Source organism: Canis lupus, chromosome 8 (genome assembly GCF_003254725.2).
Source record: "Canis lupus dingo isolate Sandy chromosome 8, ASM325472v2, whole genome shotgun sequence".
NCBI lineage: Eukaryota > Metazoa > Chordata > Mammalia > Carnivora > Canidae > Canis > Canis lupus.
Window position 1 is genome coordinate 73,077,487 of NC_064250.1, and position 23,049 is coordinate 73,100,535.

At 50.3% G+C, this 23,049-nt stretch overlaps 1 gene segment (V, D, J or C); it reads right to left on the minus strand.

The window, feature by feature from the left end:
* The window catches only part of LOC112658006 (immunoglobulin heavy constant gamma 2-like), a 35,652-nt gene extending 13,406 nt beyond the window's left edge, over window positions 1–22,246 (minus strand). Inside the window, 2 exon segments of the C gene segment in view lie at window positions 19,324–19,614; window positions 22,108–22,246. Coding sequence covers window positions 19,324–19,614; window positions 22,108–22,246 — 430 coding nt within the window.
* Window positions 22,247–23,049: the final 803 nt, after the last annotated feature.

The following is a 23,049-nucleotide window of genomic DNA, read 5'->3' on the forward strand; positions in this document are numbered from 1 at the left end:
TTTGCCAACATACAGAATAACATCCTGTGCTCATCCCGTCAAGTGCCCCCCCTCAGTGCCCGCCCCCAGTCCCCCCCACCCCCCACCCTCCTCCTCATCCACCATCCCTAGTTCGTTTCCCAGGGTTAGGAGTCTTCCATGTTCTGTCTCCCTTTCTGATATTTCCTACCCATTTCTTCCCCTTCCCCTCTATTTCATTTCACTATTTTTTATATTCCCCAAATGAACGAGACCATATAATATTTGTCCTTCTCTGATTGACTTATTTCACTAGCATAATATCCTCCAGTTCCATCCATGTCTAAGCAAATGGTGGAGATTTGTCATTTCTAATGGCTGAGTAATATTCCATTGTATACATAAACCACATCTTTTTTATCCATTTGGGTGTCTATCTCTTACCTTGGATCTGTCTCTTGCTTGTTCTGTGTCCCTGGATCTCTATTTCTTACCTCTCATCATTGTACTCCTGGTTCTTGACTCTGGGTCCCTATATCTTACATGCTATCATTCTCCTCATGGTTCTGTGACTTTGGGTCTCTATCTCTTACCTCTCATCATTTTTTTGGTTTTCTGACTCAAAGTTAGTAATCTGACATATCATTATTCACCTCCTGGTTCTTGACTCTGTCACTCCCTTACCTCTCACATTCGACTCCTGGTTTTTGACTCTGGGTTTCTATCTTATGTCTCAGCATTTTCCAGCTTTTTGTGTGACTCTGGGTCTCTATTTCATAGTTCTCATCATTCACCTCCTCCTTATTTGTTTTTAAAATATTTTATTTATTTATTCATGGGAGACACACAGAGAGAGGCAGAAACATAGGCAGAAGGTGCAGCAGGCTCCATGCAGGGATCCCGATGTGGGACTCAATCCTGGGACTTCAGGATCATGCCCTGGGCTGAAGGCAGGCACTAAACCGCAGAGTCACCCAGGTGTCACTGGGTCTTTATTTCTTACCACTCATTATTCACCTCATGGTTCTGTGACTTTGGATTACAAACTCTTACCTCTCATTATTTTCTCCTGGTTTTGTGATTCTAGGTCACTATATCTTAATATATCAGATTAACAGCAGACCTCTCCACAGAGACCTGGCAGGCCAGAAAGGATTGGCAGGATATATTCAGGGTCCTAAATGAGAAGAACATACAGCCAAGAATACTTTATCCAGCAAGGCTCTCATTCAGAATAAGAGAGATAAAGAGCTTCCAAGATAGGCAGAAACTGAAAGAATATGTGACCACTAAACCAGCTTTGCAAGAAATATGAAGGGGGGCTCTGTAAAAGAAAGAGGAAGTCCAAAGAAACAATCCATGAAACAGGGACTGAATAGGTATTATGATGACACTAAATTCATATCTTTCAATAGTAACTCTGAACGTGAATGTGCTTAAAGATCCCATCACAAAAGATGCAGGGTTTCAGACTGGATAAAAAGGCAAGACCCATCTATTTGCTGTCTACAAGAGACTTGTTTTATTTATTTTATTTTATTTTAATTAATTAATGAATTAATTAATTAATATTTAATATTTTTAAATAATAAAATTATTTTTTATTGATATTCAATTTGCCAACATACAGAATAACACCCAGTGCTCATCCCATCAAGTGCCCCCTCAGTGCCCGCAGCCCAGTCACCCGACACCCTGCTCACCTCCCTTTCTACCACCTCTTGTTCCTTTCCCAGAATTAGGAGTCTCTCATGTTCTGAAGAGACTCATTTTAGATGTAAGGACACCTAGAGCCTGAAAATGAAAGGTTGGAGTACCATTTATCATTCAAATGAAAGATCTAAATGTGAGACAAGATTCCATCAAAATCCTAGAGGAGAACACAGGCAACACCTTTTTGAACTTGGCCACAGTAACTTCTTGCAAGATACATCCACGAAGGCAAAAGAAACAAAAGCAAAAATGAACTATTGGGACTTCATCAAGATAAGAAACTTTTGCACAGCAAAGGATACAGTCAACAAAACTAAAAGACAACCTACAGAATGGGAGAAGATATTTGCAAATGACATATCAGATAAAGGGCTAGTTTCCAAGATCTATAAAGAACTTATTAAACTCAACAGCAAAGAAACAAACAATCCAATCATGAAATGGGCAAAAGACATGAACAGAAATCTCACAGAGAAAGACATAGACATGGCCAATATGCACATGAGAAAATGCTCCGCATCACTTGCCATCAGGGAAATACAAATCAAAACCACAATGAGATACCACCTCACACCAGTGGGAATGGGGAAAATTAACAAGGCAGGAAACAACAAATGTTGGAGAGGATGCGGAGAAAAGGGAACCCTCTTACACTGTTGGTGGGAATGTGAACTGGTGCAGCCACTCTGGAAAACTGTGTGGAGGTTCCTCAAAGAGATAAAAATAGACCTGCCCTACGACCCAGCAATTGCACTGTTGGGGATTTACCCCAATGATTCAGATGCAGTGAAACGCCAGGACACCTGCCCCCCGATGTTTATAGCAGCAATGTCCACAATAGCCAAACTGTGGAAGGAGCCTCGGTGTCCATCAAAAGATGAATGGATAAAGATGTGGTTTATGTGTACAATGGAATATTACTCAGCCATTAGAAATGACAAATACCCACCATTTGCTTCAACGTGGATGGAACTGGAGGGTATTATGTTGAGTGAAGTAAGTCAATCGGAGAAGGACAAACATTGTATGTTCTCATTCATTTGGGGAATATAAATAATAGTGAAAGGGAATATAAGGGAAGGGAGAAGAAATGTATGGGAAATATCAGAAAGGGAGACATAACATAAAGACTCCTAACTCTGGGAAATGAGCTAGGGGTGGTGGAAGGGGAGGAGGGTGGGGGGTGGTGGTGAATGGGTGATGGGCACTGAGGGGGGAACTTGACGGGATGAGCATTGGGTGTTATTCTGTATGTTGGTAAATTGAACACCAATAAAAAATAAATTTATTAAAAAAAAACAAAAAACAAATGGTCCTCAAAAGAAAACAGGGGTAGCCATCCTCATATCAGATAAAGTTTATCCCAAAGACTGTAGTAAGAGATGAAGAGGGACACTATATCATACTTAAAGGATCTATCCAACAAGAGGACCTAACAATAATGAATATTTATGCCCCGAATGTGGGAGCTGCCAAGTATATTGATCATTTAATAAACAAAGTTAAGACATACTTAGATAATAATACATTTATACTGGGAGGGTTCAACATGGCGCTTTATGCAAATGACAGGTCTTCTAAGCACAACATCTCCAAAGAAACAAGAGCTTTAAATGATACACTGGACCAGATGGATTTCACAGATATTTACAGAACTTTACATCCAAACGCAAATGAATACACATTCTTCTCAAGAGCACATGGAACTTTCTCCAGGATAGACCACATACTGGGTCACACATCAGGTCTTAAATGATACCAAAAGATTGGGATTGTCCCCTGCCTACTTTCAGACCAGAATGCTTTGAAACTAGAACTCAATTACAAGAATAAAATTGGAAGAAATTCAAACACTTGAAGGTTAAAGAGCATCCTGCTAAAAGATGACAGGGTCATTCAGAAAATTAGAGAAGAATTAAAAGATTCATGGAAACTAATGAGAATGAAGATATAACCATTCAAAATCTTTGGGATACAGACAAAGCAGTCCTGAGAGAGAGAAATACATTGTAATACAAGCATCCCTCAAAAAATTGGAAAAAACTCAAAAACACAAGCTAACCTCAAACCTAAAGGAACTGGAGAAAATACAGCAAATAAAACCTACACCAAGCAGAAGAAGAGGGTTAATAAAGGTTCAAGCAGAACTCAATGAAATAGGGACCACAAGAACTGTAGAACAGATCAAGAAAACCAGGAGTTGGTTCTTAGCAATTATTAATAAGATAGATAAACCATTAGCCAGCCTTATTAAAAACAATAGAGAAAAGGTTCTAATTAATAAAATCACAAATGAAAAAGGAGAGATCAAATGGGTAGGCAATATCAGAAAGGGAGATGGAACATAAAGACTCCTAACTCTGGGAAATGAACTAGGGGTGGTGGAAGGGGAGGAGGGTGGGGGGTGGGGGTGAATGGATGACAGGCACTGAGGGGGGCACTTGATGGGATGAGCACTGGGTGTTATTCTGTATGTTGACAAATTGAATACCAATAAAAAAATAAATTTAGGGATCACTGGGTGGCGCAGTGGTTTGGCGCCTGCCTTTGGTCCAGGGCGCGATCCTGGAGACCCGGGATCGAATCCCACATCGGGCTCCCGGTGCATGGAGCCTGCTTCTCCCTCTGCCTGTGTCTCTGCCTCTCTCTCTGTTACTATCATAAATAAATAAAAATTAAAAAAAATAAATTTATTATTAAAAATAAAATTAGAAACAAAAACTCCCAAGACACAAAAGTCCAGGGCCGATGGCTTCCCAGGGGAATTCTATCAAACATTTGAAGAAGAAACAATACTTATTCTACTGAAGCTGTTCCGAAAGATAGAAAGAGATGGAGTACTTCCAAACTCATTTTATGAGGCCAGCATCTCCTTAATTCCAAAACCAGAGAAAGACACCACCAAAAAGGAGAATTATAGACCAATATCCCTGATGAACACAGATGCAAAAATTCTCAACAAGATACTAGCCAATAGGACCCAACAGTACATTAAGAAAGTTATTCACCATGACAAAGTGGGATTTATCCCCAGAATACAAGGCTGGTTCAACATCTGCAAGTCAGTCAATGTGATATACAACATTAACAAAAGAAAGGACAGGAACCATAGGATCCTCTCCATAGATGCGGAGAAAGCATTTGACAAAATACAGCATCCATTCCTGAACAAAGCTCTTCAGAGTGAAGGGATAGAGGGAACATTCCTCAGCATCTTAAAAGCCATCTACAAAAAGCCCACAGCAAATATCGTTCTCAATGAGGAAACTCCGGGAGCCTTTCCCCTTAGATCAGGAACATGACAGAGATGTCCACTCTCATCATTGCTATTCAACATAGTAATGGAAGTCCTAGCGTCAGCTATCAGGCAACAAAAAGAAATAAAAGACATTCAAATTGGTAAAGAAGCAATCAAATTCTCCCTCTTCACAGATGCCATGATCCTGTACATAGAAAACCCAAAAGACTCCACCCCAAGGTTGCTAGAACTCATCCAGCAATTTGACAGTGTGGCAGGATACAAAATCAATGCCCAGAAATCAGTGGCATTTCTTTTTTTTTTTTTAACGATTTTATTTAATTATCTATGAGAGAGAGAGAGAGAGAGAGAGAGAGAGAGGCAGAGACACAGGCAGAGGGAGAAGCAGGCTCCATGCCGGGAGCCTGACAGGGAACTCGATCCCGGGACTCCAGGATCTCGCCCTGGGCCAAACGCAGGTGCTGAACCGCTGAGCCAACCAGGGATCCCCATCAGTGACATTTACTTTTTTAAATAAATTTATTTTTTATTGGTGTTCAATTTGCCAACATATAGAATAACACCCAGTGCTCATCCCATCAAGTGCCCCCCTCAGTGCCCATCACCCAGTCACCCCCACCCCCACCCACCTCCCTTTCTGCCACCCCTAGTTCGTTTCTCAGAGTTAGGAGTCTCTCATATTCTGTCTCCCTTTCTGATATTTCCATCGGTGGAATTTCTATACACTAACAATGAGCCTGAAGAAAGAGAAATTAAGGAGTCAATCCCATTTACAATTGCATCCCAAAGCATAAGATACCGAAGAATAAACCTAACTAAAGAGGTAAAGGATCTATACCCTAAAAACTATAGAACACTTCTAAATTTTTTTTTAATTTTTAAAAATTTATTTATGATAGTCACAGAGAGAGAGAGAGAGGAGAGAGAGAGAGAGAGAGAGAGAGAGAGAGAGGCAGAGACATAAGCATCGGGAGAAGTAAGCTCCATGCACCGGGAGCCCGACGTGGGATTCGATCCCGGGTCTCCAGGATCGCACCCTGGGACAAAGGCAGGCACCAAACCGCTGCGCCACCCAGGGATCCCTAGAACACTTCTGAAAGAAATTGAGGAAGACACAAATAGATGGAAAATTATTCCATGCTCATGGATTGGAAGAATTAATATTGTGAAAATCTCAATGCTACTCAGGGCAATTTACATGTTTAATGCAATCCCTATCAAAATACCATGGACTTTCTAAAGAGAGTTCGAACAAATCATCTTAAGATTTGTGTGGAATCAGTAAAGACCCCCAATAGCCAGATGAATACTTAAAAAGAAAACCAGAGCAGGGGGCATCACAATGCCAATTTCAGGTTGTACTATAAAGCTGTGGTCATCAAGATAGTGTGGTCCTGGCACAAAAACAGACACATAGATCAATGGAACAGAATAGAGAACCCAGAAGTGGACCCTGAACTTTATGGTCAACTAATATTCGACAAAGGAAGAAAGACTCTCCACTGGAAGAAAGACAGTCTCTTCAATAAATGGTGTTGGGAACATTGGACATCCACATGCAGAAGAATGAAACTAGACCACTCTCTTTCACCATACACAAAGATAAACTCAAAATGGATGAAAGATCTAAATGTGAGACACGATTCCATCAAAATCCTAGAGGAGAACACAGGCAACACCTTTTTGAACTTGGCCACAGTAACTTCTTGCAAGATACATCCACGAAGGCAAAAGAAACAAAAGCAAAAATGAACTATTGGGACTTCATCAAGATAAGAAACTTTTGCACAGCAAAATAAACAGTGAACAAAACTACAATACAACCTACAGAATGGGAGAAGATATTTGCAAATGACCTATCAGATGAAGGGATAGTATCCAAGATCTTTAAAGAGCTTATGAAACTCACCAGCAAAGAAATAAGCAATGCAATCATGAAATGGGCAAAAGACATGAACAGAAATCTCACAGAGGAAGACATAGACATGGCCAACAGGCACATGAGAAAATGCTCTGCATCACTTGCCATCAGGAAAATACAAATCAAAACCACAATGAGAGCCCACCTCACACCAGTGAGAATGGAGAAAATTAACAAGGCAGGAAACCACAAATGTTGGAGAGGATGTGGAGAAAGGGGAACCCTCTTGCACTGTTGGTGGGAATGTGACCTGGTGCAGCCACTCTGGAAAACTGTGTGGAGGTTCCTCAAAGAGTTAAAAATAGACCTGCCCTACGACCCAGCAATTGCACTGCTGGGGATTTACCCCAAAGAAAGTTGAGGGTCCACTTCTGGGTTCTCTATTCTGTTCCATTGATCTATGTGTCTGTTTTTGTGCCAGTACCACACTGTCTTGATGACCACAGCTTTGTAGTACAATCTGAAATCTGTCATTGTGATGCCCCGGCTCTGGTTTCCTTTTTCAATATTCCCTTGGCTATTGGGGGTCTTTACTGATTCCACACAGATCTTAAGATGATTTGTTCCAACTCTGTGAAGAATGTTCATGGCATTTTGATAGGATTGCATTAAATGTGTAAATTGCTCTGAGTAGCATTGAGATTTTCACAATATTAATTCTTCCAATCCATGAGCATGGAATATTTTTCCATCTCTTTGTGTGTCACAGTTTCTTTCTTTTTTTTTTTTTTAAAGATTTCTTTTATTTATTCTTTTTTTTTCTTTTTTTTTTTTATTGGTGTTCAATTTACTAACATACAGAATAACACCCAGTGCCCGTCACCCATTCACTCCCACCCCCCGCCCTCCTCCCCTTCTACCACCCCTAGTTCGTTTCCCAGAGTTAGCAGTCTTTACGTTCTGTCTCCCTTTCTGATATTTCCCACACATTTCTTCTCCCTTCCCTTATTTTCCCTTTCACTATTATTTATATTCCCCAAATGAATGAGAACATATAATGTTTGTCCTTCTCCGACTGACTTACTTCACTCAGTATAATACCCTCCAGTTCCATCCACGTTGAAGCAAATGGTGGGTATTTGTCATTTCTAATAGCTGAGTAATATTCCATTGTATACATAAACCACATCTTCTTTATCCATTCATCTTCTGATGGACACCGAGGCTCCTTCCACAGTGTGGCTATCGTGGCCATTGCTGCTAGAAACATCGGGGTGCAGGTGTCCCGGCGTTTCATTGCATTTGTATCTTTGGGGTAAATCCCCAACAGTGCAATTGCTGGGTCGTAGGGCAGGTCTATTTTTAACTGTTTGAGGAACCTCCACACAGTTTTCCAGAGTGGCTGCACCAGTTCACATTCCCACCAACAGTGTAAGAGGGTTCCCTTTTCTCCGCATCCTCTCCAACATTTGTTGTTTCCTGCCTTGTTAATTTTCCCCATTCTCACTGGTGTGAGGTGGTATCTCATTGTAGTTTTCATTTGTATTTCCCTGATGGCAAGTGATGCAGAGCATTTTCTCATATGCATGTTGGCCATGTCTATGTCTTCCTCTGTGAGATTTCTGTTCATGTCTTTTGCCCATTTCATGATTGGATTGTTTGTTTCTTTGGTGTTGAGTTTAATAAGTTCTTTATAGATCTTGGAAACTAGCCCTTTATCTGATATGTCATTTGCAAATATCTTCTCCCATTCTGTAGGTTGTCTTTGAGTTTTGTTGACTGTATCCTTTGCTGTGCAAAAGCTTCTTATCTTGATGAAGTCCCAATAGTTCATTTTTGCTTTTGTTTCTTTTGCCTTCGTGGATGTATCTTGCAAGAAGTTACTATGGCCGAGTTCAAAAAGGGTGTTGCCTGTGTTCTTCTCTAGGATTTTGATGGAATCGTGTCTCACATTTAGATCTTTCATCCATTTTGAGTTTATCTTTGTGTATGGTGAAAGAGAGTGGTCTAGTTTCATTCTTCTGCATGTGGATGTCCAATTTTCCCAGCACCATTTATTGAAGAGACTGTCTTTCTTCCAATGGATAGTCTTTCCTCCTTTATCGAATATTAGTTGCCCATAAAGTTCAGGGTCCACTTCTGGATTCTCTATTCTGTTCCACTGATCTATGTTGTGTCACAGTTTCTTACCTCTCATCAATCTAGTCCTGTCTCTGTGGCCCTGGATCTCTATCGCTTACCTGTCATCAATCCTTTCTTGTTCTGTGACCCTGCTGTCTATCTCCTACCTCTCATTAATCTCCTTGTTCTGAGCTCTGGGGATCTATTATCTCTTATTATTTCTTGCTGGTTCTATGATACTGGGTCTCTGTCTCTTACCTTTCATCATTCCTCTCTTGCTTCTGTGGCCCTTAGTCTGTATCTATTACTTCTCATGTCTCTAAATGGTTCCATGGCTCCGGGTCTCTATCTCTTACCTCTTTTCATTTGCCTCCTCTTGTGTGATTCCACGTCTCTGTCTCTTACCACTCGTCAATTCCTCCTGCTCTGAGACTCTGGGTCTCTATCTCTCAACACTCATCTACTCCAAGTTCTGTGACTCTGGGTTTCTATCTCTTACCTCTCATCTCTCCTCCTGGTTATTTGACCTTGTGCCTCTTTCCCTTACTCTCATCAATTTCCTCTTTGCTCTGAGTCTCTGGGTCTCTATCTCTTTCCTCTCATCAATCTCCTCCTGGCTCTGTGACACTGGGTCTCTATCTCTTACCACTCATCTAACTTCCCATTTCTATGACTATAGGTTTCTATCTTTTACTTCATCATTCACCTCCTGGATCTTGATCTGGTTCTCTATCTCTTACCTCTCATCACTCTGCTCCTGGTTATGTGACTATGGGTATCTAAAATACCTCTCATCATTCACCTCTTGGTTCAATAGCTCTAGTCTCTATCTCTTACCTCATCATTCACCTCCTTGTCTGTGACTCTGGATCTATATCTGCAACATCACCCTTCTCTTGGTTCTGTAACTCTGGGTCTCTCTCTTAGTTTCCATCGTTCTTCTCCTGCTTCTGTGACCCTCAGTCTCTATCTCTTATTTCTCATTTCTCTAAATTGTTCTTTCACTCCAGGTCTCTATCTGTTACCCTCAATTCTATTCCAGGCTATTTGACTCTGGGTCTCTATCTCTCACCATTCATCTACTCCTCCTACTTCTGCGACTCTGTGCCTCTATTTCTAACTTCTCATTTCTCCTCCTGTTTATTTGACCTGTCTCCTTATCTTACTCTCATCAAGCTCCTTGGCTCTTTGTCTCTAGGTCTTTATCTCTTATGGGTCATCAATCTCTTAATGTCTCTGCGACTCTGGGTTTCTGTTTCTCCTCATCATTCACATCCTGCTTCTTGACTCTTGGTCTGTATCTCTTACCTCTCATCAATCTTCTGGTTCTGTGTCTCTATAATATCTCAGCATTCATCGTCTGGTTCTGTAACTCTAGTTCTCTAACTCTTACCTCTCGCCATTCACCTCCTGGTTCTGTGACTCTAGTCCTCTATCTCTTATCTCTCACCATTTTCCTTTTTCTTATAAATTTATTTTTTATTGGTGTTCAATTTGCCAACATATAGAATAACACCCGGTGCTGGGAAAATTGGACATCCACATGCAGACGAATGAAACTAGCCACTCTCTTGCACCATACACAAAGATAAACTCAAAATGGATGAAAGATCTAAATGTGAGACAAGATTCCATCAAAATCCTAGAGGAGAACACAGGCAACACCTTTTTTTTAACTTGGCCACAGTAACTTCTTGCAAGATACATCCATGAAGGCAAGATAAACAAAAGCAAAAATGAACTATTGGGACTTCATCAAGATAAAAAGCTTCTGCACAGCAAAAGAAACAGTCAACAAAATGAAAAGACAACCTACAGATGGGAGAAGATACTTGCAAATGACCTATCAGATAAAGGGCTAGTATCCAAGATGTATAAAGAACTTATTAAACTCAACAGCAAAGAAACAAACAATCCAATCATGAAATGGGCAAAAGACATGAACATTTTCCTTTTTTTGCGTGTGATTCTGGGTCTCTATCTCTTACCTTCCATCATTCACCTCCTGGTTGTGTGACTCTGGGTCTGTATGTGAAAGTACTCACTCAAAAAAAAAAAAAAAAGAAAGTACTCACTCTTGTCTTGGTCCTTTAACTCTGGGTCTCTATCTCTTAGTTACCATCTTTCTCTTCATGGTTCTTTGTCTCTGGGCCTCTATCACCTACTTCTTTTCATTCTCCTCCTGTTTGTGTGACTCTGGGGCTCTTTCCTTTATCTCTCATCCTTCTCTTCCTGGGTCTGTTATGCTGGGTCTCTGTCTCCTACTTCTCATCTATTTCCTCTGGTCTGTTACTCTTGTGCTGTTTGATGCATAGTCTCTGAAGCTTGTGTAAATCTTGTATTCTGTGTGTGGGTGACCAGATGCATGTGGAGATGTGAGGGGTGTCTGCATGCTCGGACAATATTTGAGGGTCACATATGGAAGCCCTAGAGCCTGTGAGCAGTTGTACTCACAGGGTAGGCATCATAGCCCTGAGGGTGAGAGTGTAGCTCTGTCTGGGCTTGGTGTCAACAAGGAGGACATGAGGTCCTCCTGTTATGGGAGATCCTGCCATACCCTTGGGAGTGGTGGGTGGGATGTGGGATGATCATTGTTCCAGGGAATGGGAGTGGGGCAGGTGCTGGCATGCAGAGTAAGAGAGGGCTGGACAGGTTGTGTGGACACTGGCAAATAGGCTTTTCAGGTAGATGTGTAGTGTGAAGGGGCAGGAGGGTGGGCGTGAGCCTCAGGATGGTAACCTGGAGCCTCCAGGGTCCCTGAGGGCTGGGTCGTTCTCCTGGATGTGCTCTCTGTGGCAGGAAATTTGTGGGTCCCAGGCCAGGAGTCTGTAGCTGCCTCTCCTGCCGCCCTGGCCACTGGTGAGACAGCCCCTGTTCTGCAGACAATTCCCTGTCACCCACAGGGAGCTGGAAGGGTGTTTCCTGACCATCCCAGGGGGCTGCGGACATGCTGATCAAGATCTGTGTTCTTCCTCAGGCTGCACTATCGGACTGCAGACTCAGAGCCCGCTCCCCACTCCCACTGGTGCCAGAATGGACGGTGGCTCGGCTCCTGGCCCCTCAGCCTCCTGCTGGCCTGGGAAAGCCCAATGCTGCCAACATCCCCACCTCCCTTCCCTGGATACCTTACTGGAAAGAGCTGGGAAGTATGGTCCTGCCTCTGCCTCTGAGTAGTGTGTGTCCCCTACAATCCAGGGGCATCTCTCTTGGACCTGAGACCTCCCAGTCACCACAAGGACAGAATCTCAACTCTGTAATTGATGGCCCTAGATCTGTGGCCTGAGTAGACCTGCGTGTGAACAACCCTTCCTGAGTCTTCATTGGTGCCCTCCCTGCCCTCACTCCTTGTTTACCTGGAAAACACGGTCTCTGTCCCCAAGTGGAGTTCACATGACATCCCCTGAGGGTCTCTCCTTACCCAGTGCCCTGATCACTTGACCGGCATCCTGCTTTGCTTACCTTTGCCAATGCTCTCCCCATGGCCTTGCCTGGCCTGGCCTTCACCTGTGATCCCAACTGGTCCTCGTGCCTCGACCCAACTGGCCTGTGTTGGCCTAAATGTGTCCCTCAAATTCAAGTCTTGAGCCCTGACCCAGGACCTCAGAATGTGGCTGCATTTGAGATGGGTTCTTTGAGAGGTAGCAAGGTGAAAGGAGGTCATTAGCCCCATCAGCATTGCTGGTCCTCCATATGGACTCCTGTCCTTGTAAGAGCAGGTGTCAGGATACAGGCAGCACAGGAGGTTGGCCAGGGAGGACACGGAGAGGGGCCCTGTGAGGCATGCATATCCCACTGCTGGCTACTAGGACTGTGAAAGCATAAACGCATGTGGTTTAAGATGCCAGAATGAGGGTCTTTGTCTGGTAGCCTGCACTGACTAATACACACCCAACACATGCCTGTTGCTTTGTCCACAGCCAGGGCGGGTAGCCATTGTGTCTCCAGCCCCAGGCTGGGTCTGCTCCCCACCCGACTCCCATGGCTGGAGGGAGCCAATGCATGGTGTGGCATGGCTGTGGATTTCACCAGCCCATCAACAGAGGAAGTCTTTCCCCAGTGATATCTGGAAGTTTTAGATTTTATTGTCTTTAAGAAAAGAAAGAAACTATAAGGAAATTAATGAGCTCCTGAAATGTAAAGAGATTAAAACAAGCTAGCCAAGCTACAACAGTGGCTTTAGTTTGTGTGATCCCTGCACATTCTCTCCCAGGGGGCACAGGGGCTCTGTTTCTCCTCCCTGGCATGGCCATCTCAGGGTATGTAGGGGCTCCCACTTTGCAGTAGCTCCAGGACAGGCAGAGATCCAGGCGTAGGGGCCCCCCGGCCATTACCCATGGCTGTATGCTCTCTCTCTGACCCTTGCTCCTCATCTGGTACTGCGAGCTAGCAGGAGTTCCTGCCCCATGGGACTCAGGTCCAGGCCACAGGACAGAGTGGGCTGGGTCTGCTGCCTTGGCCCTCCAGGACGCTCCAGGACCCTCCAGCTCTGTCCATGGAGCCTGCGTCCCCCTGCCTGGGACTGGGTCAGCAGTCCCTCTCCAGGAGGGGTGTCTGGGTGACATCACTGCTTCCCCAAGTGTTGTCGTCCAGCAGCTGTGGAGCTCCTTCAGCAGCCTCAGGGCTGGGCCTTCTCACTGTGGTCTCCTCTGGTGTAGAAGACCTGACTGACCATTAGCGAAATGTCATAGTTTCCCCGTTGGGTGACAGTGGCCCATGGCTTCCTCTCGACGTGCCAGAACGTGCCTGTCTGGGGACATCCAGCATTCTGGAGCCTGGCTTTGATGGAGTGTTCACAGAGGCCAGACCCTACCCAGATAGACACTGGGATTTCCATCCCTCTGTCTCCTGGGGGTATGAATGAGCTGATCTACCTAGGGGCCATCCCCTGGGGGCCATACTGCCCTATGCCTCAGTGTCCACATGGCCCCAGATGTATCTTGGTGGCTGCTAGGAGGGGCCAGCAGGTGTCCATCAGCTCAGGTTGGGGACATTCTTGGTGTTCCCTCGATTCTCCAGACAGTGAACCAGAGTGCAAGATACAGCCCATGGTAGCCACAAGGCCAGATGGTGGAGGTACAGGCCCAGGATGACTGTGAGGTCAGAGCTTGTTGAGGTCAGAGGGCAGAGGAGCAGGCCTGGAAGCAGGCTAGTGGCACAAACCAAGGCACTCTTTTCCTACATGGGGTCTAGGGCAATGCTGGACATCCATCCCAGAGGGCTGGCCCTAGGCCCCCTGTCCGATCATGTTCCTGTAGTCGGGGACAATTGAGCGCTTCAGCTCCACCACTGACGAGAAGATCCACTTCACCTGCATCAGGGAGAGGTGGGTGTGAGCTTGGCCTGGACCCCCACGGACCACTTCCCTCCATGACCAGGCTCCTGTCCCCAAGGCTAGGTACTGTGAGGGGGTCCTGGAGGGGATGGTGTGGGGAGAGGGAGCAGACAGTGAGAGGACAAGGATGGGACAGAGAAGGGACAGTGTGGGGGTAGTGAGGGGACAGTGAGGCTACAGTAAGGAGGTAGTGTTGGGACTCTGTGGGGACAGTGTGGGTCCTGTGAGGATCAGTATGGAGACAGTGAGGAGACTGTGATGGAATTGAGGAGACAGTGTGGGTATAGAGGACAGTGAAGTGATCGTGTATATGAGGGGACAGTAAGGAGACAATGTGGAGATATTGTGGAGAGAGTAAGGGGACATTGTTGAGATATTGTGGGGAGACAGTTGAGGAGACAGTGATGAGACAGTTATGAGATGGTGAGGGGACAATGAAGAGATAGTGTGGGGGGCACTGTGGGGACAGTGAGAGGACATTTAGGGGACAGTGTGAGGACAGTGTGAGTATAGTAATGGGACACTGTGGTGGCAATGTGGGTCCTGTGAGGAGACAGTGTGGAGACAGTGATGTTACTGTGAGGGGACAGGCGATAGTGAGGTGATGTGTGTAGACAGTGAGGGAACAGTAAGGAGACAATCTGGGGATACTGTGGGGAGAGAGAGGGGACATTGTTGAGACAGTGAGGGGAGAGAAAAAGATAATTTGGGGACAGTGAGGAGACCTTGAGGAGACAGTGTGGGGACAGTGAGGAGATAGTGTGGAGTTAGGGGACAGTATGGAGACAGTGAGAGTATAGTGAAAAGTAAATGAGGTGACAGTGAGGAGACAGTAAGGAGTCAGTGAACAGACTCTTAGAGGACAGTCAAGGGACAGTGATTGGACAGTGAGGAGACAGTGTGGGGACAATGAGAAGAAACCAATAGGACAGAGTTGGGATAGTGTAGACAGTGGGGAGACAGTGAGGAGACAGGGAAAAGACTGAGTGGACAGTGCAGGGACAGAGAGGGACAGTCTGGAGACAATGGGGGACAGTAAGGGGACAATAAGGGGACTTTGAGGAGATAGTGAGGGGACAGTGTGGGAACAGTGAGGGGTAGTGATGGGACTGTGAGTGGAGAGTGATGAGACAGTGAGGAGACAGTGAGTATATCATGAGGAGTTAGTGACAGACAGTGATGGACAGTGAGGAGAGCGAAAAGACAGGAGACAATGTGGGGACAGTCAGGAGACAGTGAGGAGACAGAGGACTGAAAGGGGAGAGTGAAGGGACAGTGTGTGGTTATTGTGAAGACAATGATGACAAAAAGGAGACAATTGGGGACAGTGTGGAGATCGTGAGAGGAAAGTGTCTGAACAGTGTTTGGATAGTGACAGGACAGTGAGGTGACAGTGAGAGTATGTGTGGAGTCAGCGATAGGAAAGTGAGGAAATAGTGAGGAGACAGTGAGGGAACATGTGGGGACAGTGAGGATGGGACATTGTGGAGACAATGAGGGTACATTGTGAAGTCAGTGATGGGACAGTGAGGAGACAGTGAGGCAAAAGTGAGGACACATGTCATAGGAAATAGTGAGGAGACAGTGAGGGACTGTCATGAAAGTGAGGGAACAATAAGGAGACAATGTGGGAACAATGAGAGGGAGTGAAGGCACAATATGAGGACAGTGGGGAACCATGTGGAGACAGTGAGGGGACAGTGATGCACAGTGAAGGGACTGTGATGAGACAAGGTGTGGACAGTGAGGGTCCAGTTTGGGAACAGTGAGGGGACAGTGAGCAGATAGTATGAGACAATGTGTGTACAGTGAAGAGACAGTGAGGGGACAGTGAGGATATAGTGAATGGCAGTGAGGAGGCAATATGAGGACAGTGTGTGGACAGTGTGTGGACAATGACAGGACAGTGAGTGGACAGTGAGGAGACAGTGTGGGGTAGTGAAGAAACAATGTGGGGACAGTGAGAAGATAGTGTGAGGAGAGTGAGGGGAAAGTGAGGAGACAGTGAGGAGATTGTGATGGGACAGTGCGTAGACCCTGGGGGTACAGTGAGGACAAAAAGGGAACCGGATAGTGAGGAAACAGTGAAAAGACAATGAGGAGACAGTGAGGATATAGTGAGAAGAAAGTGAGGGAACTGCTAGACAAAAAGGAAAGGGCCATGAGGGGTCAAGGATGAGACACTGTAGGGAAAGTGAGGGATCACCATGTAGGTCATTGTGGGGTATGTGTGGGCACATGGTGAGGACAGCGATGGGACAGTGGGCCATAGTCCAGGGACAGTACGGGTGTGCCAACCTTGAAGAGGGTGACAGTGGCGCTATAGCAAACGCTGAGCAGGAAGAGGGTGATGAAGATGGAGATGGTGGTCCACAGCCCGTCCAGCTCCCCGTCCTGGTCCTCAGCACAGCTGTCATCCAGGATCAGCTCTGGACAGGAAGGGGGTGGTCAGTACTGGGCCGGCGGAGGGGCAGACTCCCTAGGGACAGTCACAGCCATCTTCAACCCTGGGTGCCAGCCTCAGCACCCCATCCCTACCGCTTGGGCCAGGCCAATGGGGGACCCGCTCCCTCTCTGCTCTGCCCTGTGCAGGGACCCTGTGGGGAGAAGGTGCCCTGACTGCCACACCTCCTCTTGCCCTGGGGGTCCAGGCCCTTGTGGAGGGTCAGCAGAGCCCAGGGCCCAGGGAAGGGCCCAGAGTGACAAGGAGTGTCCCTACTGAACAAGTGGGTGGGAGCATCAGGATAAGCTAGGTTGTGGGGGTTTTGTGCACATCAAGAGGGGGTGTAGGTTCCCTGGGGCAGAGGAGGGCAGGTTGGTGTGGTCAGTGTGTGGATGAGCTGCTGAGCAGATGATGGGTGTTGGAGGGGGTGGGGACCAGGGTGTTGTCCATGGTGAGGGTTCCCAAGACTGGCTCTGCTCTGGGCACTGCAGCTGGTCCTGTGTGAGGCCTAGGGTAGCGTGTGTGTGTGTGTGTGTGTGTGTGTGTGTGTGTGTGTGTGTGTGAAGGTGGCAGTGCTCAGCACGATGGGCTTGTTTTCAGTGGATCTGGACTCAGGGTCCATGTGGAGTTCTCCAGTGGTCCCTACCCTGGGCACTCAAGGCCACCCTGCCTCTGCCCCACTGGAGCATGGGGTGAGCGTCCCCATGAGGGACAGGCCTGGTCCCAGGGGGAATGAACTCAGGTGGGACCTCCTCACTGGAGGCAGGGTGGGGGGCTGTACATGGATGGAGTGTCATGTCTGAGGGCAAACAGGGCTTGTTCACTCCCGACAGGACAGGCATGGCTACTGTGTTGACACAGAGCTACCAAGCAGAGCTCTCCGCAGGCCCAGGGGCCAGGGAGCCCAGGGCATGAGGACAGGCCAGTGTCCCACAACTCGGTACAGAGGTGGGAAGGTCTGCGTGCTCATTTCCTTGAGAGGCCCTGGAGGGGAGAACAACTGCCGTCCCCGTCCACACACCCCAGCCCTGGCTAGCTTCTGGCTGGATTGAGGGCCCACAGGGGTTGGACCTCTTTCAAAGTGCGCTCCCCAGCCTCAGGCAGCTCCTGGCCCCATGTTGTGGCAGCCTGTGCAGCCCTCCCCACTCGAGGTGCAGAGCTCACCCACCAATGGTGACACCTTAGACTCAGAGCTGGCCTGCCCGTACCACCCAGGGCCCGGGTGTCCTGGGCTCTGTCCCGGAAAGAACCATGACAGCGTGCAGGGTCCCAGGGCAGTTCTGGGTGCTTTATTTCATGATGGGTGCCTACCCAGGGTTATGTACACAGGGACGGGGGCTCAGGTGTCCTCAGGGGATCCTGAGAGCCAGGGTGGGGGGCTTGCTGGGTGCCGGGCGTGTTGCTCATTTACCCGGAGAATGGGAGAGGGATAGATCTGTGTAGTGGTTCTGTAGAGCTTCATGCATCACCGCACATGTGAAGGGGTCTCCCTGCTGCCAGCGGCTCTTGTCCACAGAGAGCTTGCTGTACAGGAAGTAGGACCCGTCCTCGTCCAGCTGGGGCGCAGTCGTGTGGTACTTGCTCTCGGGCTCCGGCTGTCCATTGCTCTGCCACTCCACATCAATCTCAGGTGGGAAGAAGTCTTTGATCAGGCAGGTCAGGGTGACCGTGTCACTGGATGACAACTCCTTTGGGGATGGTGGCAGGACATACACACTGGGCTGATGGGCTTGCCCTGTGGGGTAAAGGGTCAGCACAGATGGTCACTATCAGGGTGGAGGACTGGACCCTACAGGGGAGATCTCCTTCCATGCAGCCCCTCTGCCCTGCTGCCCACCTCTGGCTTTGGAGATGGTCCTCTCGATGGGGGACGGGAGGCCTATGTGGTTGACTCTGCACTTGAACTCCTTTCCGGTGAGCCAGTCCTGGTGCTCAATGGGGAGGACGCTGACCACACGGTAGGTGCTGTTGAACTGCTGCTCACGAGGCTGCGTCTTGGCTGTGTGCACCTCCTTACCATCCACGAACCAGCTGATCTGCACCTCAGGGTCCTCACGGCCCAGATCTAACACCACACAGGTGATCTCGGGTGTTCGGGTAATCCTGAGGATGTCCTTGGGTTTCGGGGGAAAGATGAAGACCGAAGGCCCTCCCAGTGATTCAGGGACTGGAATGGGAGACATTTAGGGTCAGCATTTGGGTGACTTCCTTTTGATCACCCATTCCCCCATTAGTCTGTGCCTGGATGTGCACCATCTGCTTGGGGTGCAGAGCAGGGCCCTGCTGACTCACCTGGGCATGGGGATATACACTTGCAGGTGGACTCTTTGGGCACTGCAGAGAGAGCAGACTAGGGGTTATTGGGGGCCTGGGGTGGGCACAGGTCATGGGGTGAACTTAGGTCAGGCCAGCTCATGAGGGGATCCCCGACCAGTGGCACCCAATGGGCCCCAGGAATGCAGTGGGGAATGCAGCTTGTGGTCATCTGGACCAGGCAGCCATGCCCAGAGGTCACCTTCCCAGAAAGGGGAGGCCCTGAGGGCGGGGACACTGAGGTGATTCCCCGGTGCCATGGGTCCGGGAGAGACAGCTGATCTGGCCTGTCCCCGAGTGGACCCCTCTCTGAGGCGTCTCACCTGGCTTGTCTACTTTAGTGTTGCTGGCCGGGTGGACCACGTTGCAGGTGAAGGTCTCGCTGGGCCACCTGCTGGAGGGCACTGTCACCATGCTGCTGAGGGAGTAGAGCCCTGAGGACTGCAGGACGGACGGGAAGGTGTGCACACCGCTGGTCAAGGAGCCGGAATTCCAGGACACAGTTACAGGCTCGGGGAAGTAGCCTGACACCAGGCAGGCCAGGGCCACCGTGGAGCCGGAAGTGGACCCGCAGCTGGGGGCCAGTGGGAAAACCGAGGGGGCCGTGGTGGAGGCTGCAAGAGAGGAGGCTGTGAGACCCCCAGGGTCTCAGGGGTGCCTGGCCTGGGGTGGCTCTGGGCACCATGCCCACGTGCTTCAGGGAGTCTGCACACTAGGCGCGTGGCCCAGCTCTCTGTGGCCACAGAACCTGGACCCATCGGCCTGGTCAGTGCTGGGTGACCACCTGGATCACGTCCCCAGGGCCTCGGCTCCTGGGTCCCCACTCAGGCTTTCTCTGGCTGCCCCACCTGACCATGGCCTCTGTGGGAGCCCTGATCCGAAGCACCCGGGCCCCAGATCCCGTCCCTGCCCGAGCCGTCGAGACTGCCCCAGGCCTTCCAGGCATGGCATCCTGATGTCCCTCAGGGCAGCTTCCCCCTTGGCCCCGGTCTTTTCCACTCCTGCTCTGGGGCCCGGGCAGCTCCCACAGGCCTCCTGCACCCAGGGTTGCCTTGAGCCTGTGTGCCCCTCGGTGTGGGAGGGAGCGTGGCCCTGCCCTGGCTGTCCCCTCCTGCGTGGTGACAGCAAGTAGGCTGCAGCTCAGATGCCGACACCCGCCGGCCTGCCCCTTGGACCTGGGACCCGCTGCTCAGCTCAGGGCCCAGAAGCTGCCCCTCAGATGCCCACCATGGCTGGCAGCCCTCCCTGTGGCTCCCCATGGGCCCCTTGTTCTTCCTGCCTCTGGATCCTCGGCCCTGCACCCTGGGACCCAGCTGGCCACGACCCCCCTCCCGGGCGGGTCTCAGGGGCCTGCAGAACCATGCTGCTGCCCTGACTGGAAACCCGTGGCTCCCTCCTTCCTAGAGTGGCCCCCCTTCCCCTGGGTCCCGAGGCCTTCCTGGCGAGGCTCTGCTCCCCACCCGGGCTCACCGCCACACAATCCCCAGGTCCAGAAGGCTTAGTTGCCCTGACCCTAGCCCCTGCGTGGGCGGTGCTGGCTCAGCCACCCACTGACCAGTCCAGCCCCGCTGGGCGCTCTGGCCTTGGCACTGAGATTATGGAACAAGGTGGCACCCCCCTGCCCCACTGGGCCTCCGAGATGGGGCACGTTCCTGGGCTTCGCTGAGCTGAGATCTGAGCGCACCCCTGCCCCTCCTGCTCCCCACCGACCCTGCTCCCCTGCATCTGCTCCCCTGCTCCTGGGCTCCTGGTGTGACCCCTGGCCCCCTGCTCCCCCACCTGCCGTGCTCCCCTGCACCACCTCCACTGTTTCCTGGGCTCTTGGGGTTACCCCTGCCCCTCCTGCTCCCCCACCTGACCTACTTCTCTGCACCTGCTCCCCTGCTCCCTGGGCTCCTGGGGCGACCCCTGGTCCCCTGCTCCCCCACCTGCCCTGCTCCCCTGCACCCGCTCCCTTTCTCCCTGATCTCTTGGGGTGACCCCTGCCCCACCTGCTCTTTCACCGGCTCCCAGCTCTCCTGTACCAACTCCCCTGCTTCCTGGGCCCTGGGGTGATCCCAGTCTGTCCTGCTCCCCCACTTGCCCATTCATCTTCTCAATTCCCCTTCTCCTTGTTCTCCTGGGGTGACTACTGCCCCTCTTGCTCCTCTGCCTGCCCTTGCTACCCTGCACCAGCCACCCTGCACCCTGAGCTCCTGGGTGACCCCTGTCCCTCCTGCTCCCCCACCTGCCCTGCTCCCTTGCACCTGCTCCCCTGCTGCCTGAGATCCTGGGGTGACCCCTGCCCCCTTGCTCCCCCACCTGCCCTGCTCACCTGCACCTGCTCCCATGCTCCCTGAGAACCTGGGGTGACCCCTACCCCTATGCTCCCCCACCTGCCCTGTGCACCTGCAACAACTCCCCTGCTGCCCGAGATCCTGTGGTGACCCCTGCACCTCCTACTCCCCCCCCACCCCTGGTCCCTGCACCAGGTCACCTGCTGCCTGTGCTCCCGGGCTAACCCCTGCCCCTCCTGCTCCCCCACCTGCCCCTGCTCTCCTGCACCTGCTTCCCTGCTCCTGGGCTCTTAGGGTGGCCCCTACCCCTCTGGTCCCCCACCTGCCTTGCGCACCTACAAAAGCTCTGTTGCTGCTTGAGCTGCTGGGGTGACCTCTGCCCCTCCTGCTCCCCACCTGCCCCTGCCCTCCTGCACCAGGTCCCCTGCTCTCTAAGCTCCTGGGGAGACCCGTGAACCACCTGCACACCCTTTTACCCCTGGTCCCTTGCACCAACTCACCTGCTGCCTGTGCTCCTGGGATGACTCCTGCCACTCCTGCTCCCCTCCTGCCCTGCTCACCTGCACCAGCTCCCTGCTCCCTGGGCTCCTGGGGTGACCCCCACCGTTCCTGTTTCCCCTCTTGTCCTGCTCACCTGTAAGGCTCCCTGCTTCTTGGGCTCCTGGGGTGACCCCTGCCTCTCCTGCTACTCCACTTGCCTCTGCTCTCCTGCACCAGCTCCCCTGCTCCTCCTGCTCCCCCACTTACCCTTGGTCCCCTTCACCAACTCACCTGCTGCCTGTGCTCTGGGGCTGACCCCTGCGCCTCCTGCTCCCCACCTGTCCTGCTCACCTGCACCAGCTCCCTGCTGCCTGATCTCCTGGGGTGACCCCTGCAATTTCTGCTCCCCATGTACCCTGTTCACCTGCACCAGCTCCTCTGCTCCCTGGGCTCCTGGGGTGACCCTGCACCTCTGCTCCCCATCTACCATGCTCTCCTGCACCAGCTCCCCTGTTCCTTGAGCTCCTGAGGCTACCCGTGTCCCTCCTGCTCCCCACTTAACCTGCTCTCCTGTACCTGCTCCCCTGCTTCCTAGGTCTCTCAGGTGACTCTTGCCCCTCCTGCACCCCCACCTGCCCTGCTCCTCTGCACCAGCTCCCCTGCTTCTTGGGTTCATGGTGTGATCTCTGCCCCTCCGACTCCCCCACCTGCCCCTGCTCACCTGCAGCGTATCCCCCTGGGCCCTGGGCTCCTCAGGTGACCCCACCCTCCTGTTCCCTGACCTCACCTGCACACCTGCACCAGCTCCCTTGCTCCCTGAGCTCCTGGGGTGACCCCTACCTCTCCTGCTCCCGCCCTGCCATCGACCCCTGCACCAGCTTCCTGCTGCCTGGGCTCCTGGGGTGACCCCTGCACCTTCTGCTCCCCCATATGTCCTGCTTCCCTGTACCAGCTCCCCTGCTCCCTGAGCTCCTGGGGTGACCCCTGTACCTCCTGCACCTACCTGCCCTGCACAACCGCAGCAGCTCCCCTGCTCGCTGACCTCATGGGGTGAACCCTGCCCCTCTTGCTTCCCCATCTGCCCTTGCTCCCCTGCATCAGCTCCCTGCTGCATGAGCTTCTGGGGTGACCCCTGCCTCTCCTGCTCCCCACGTACCCTGCTCCCCTGCACTAGGTCCCCTGATCCCTAAGCTCCTGGGGTGACCACTGCCCTTCCTGCTATGTCACCTGCCTCTGCTCACTTGCACCAACTCCCCTGCTCCCTGAGTTCTGGGGGTTGCCCTCTGCTCATGC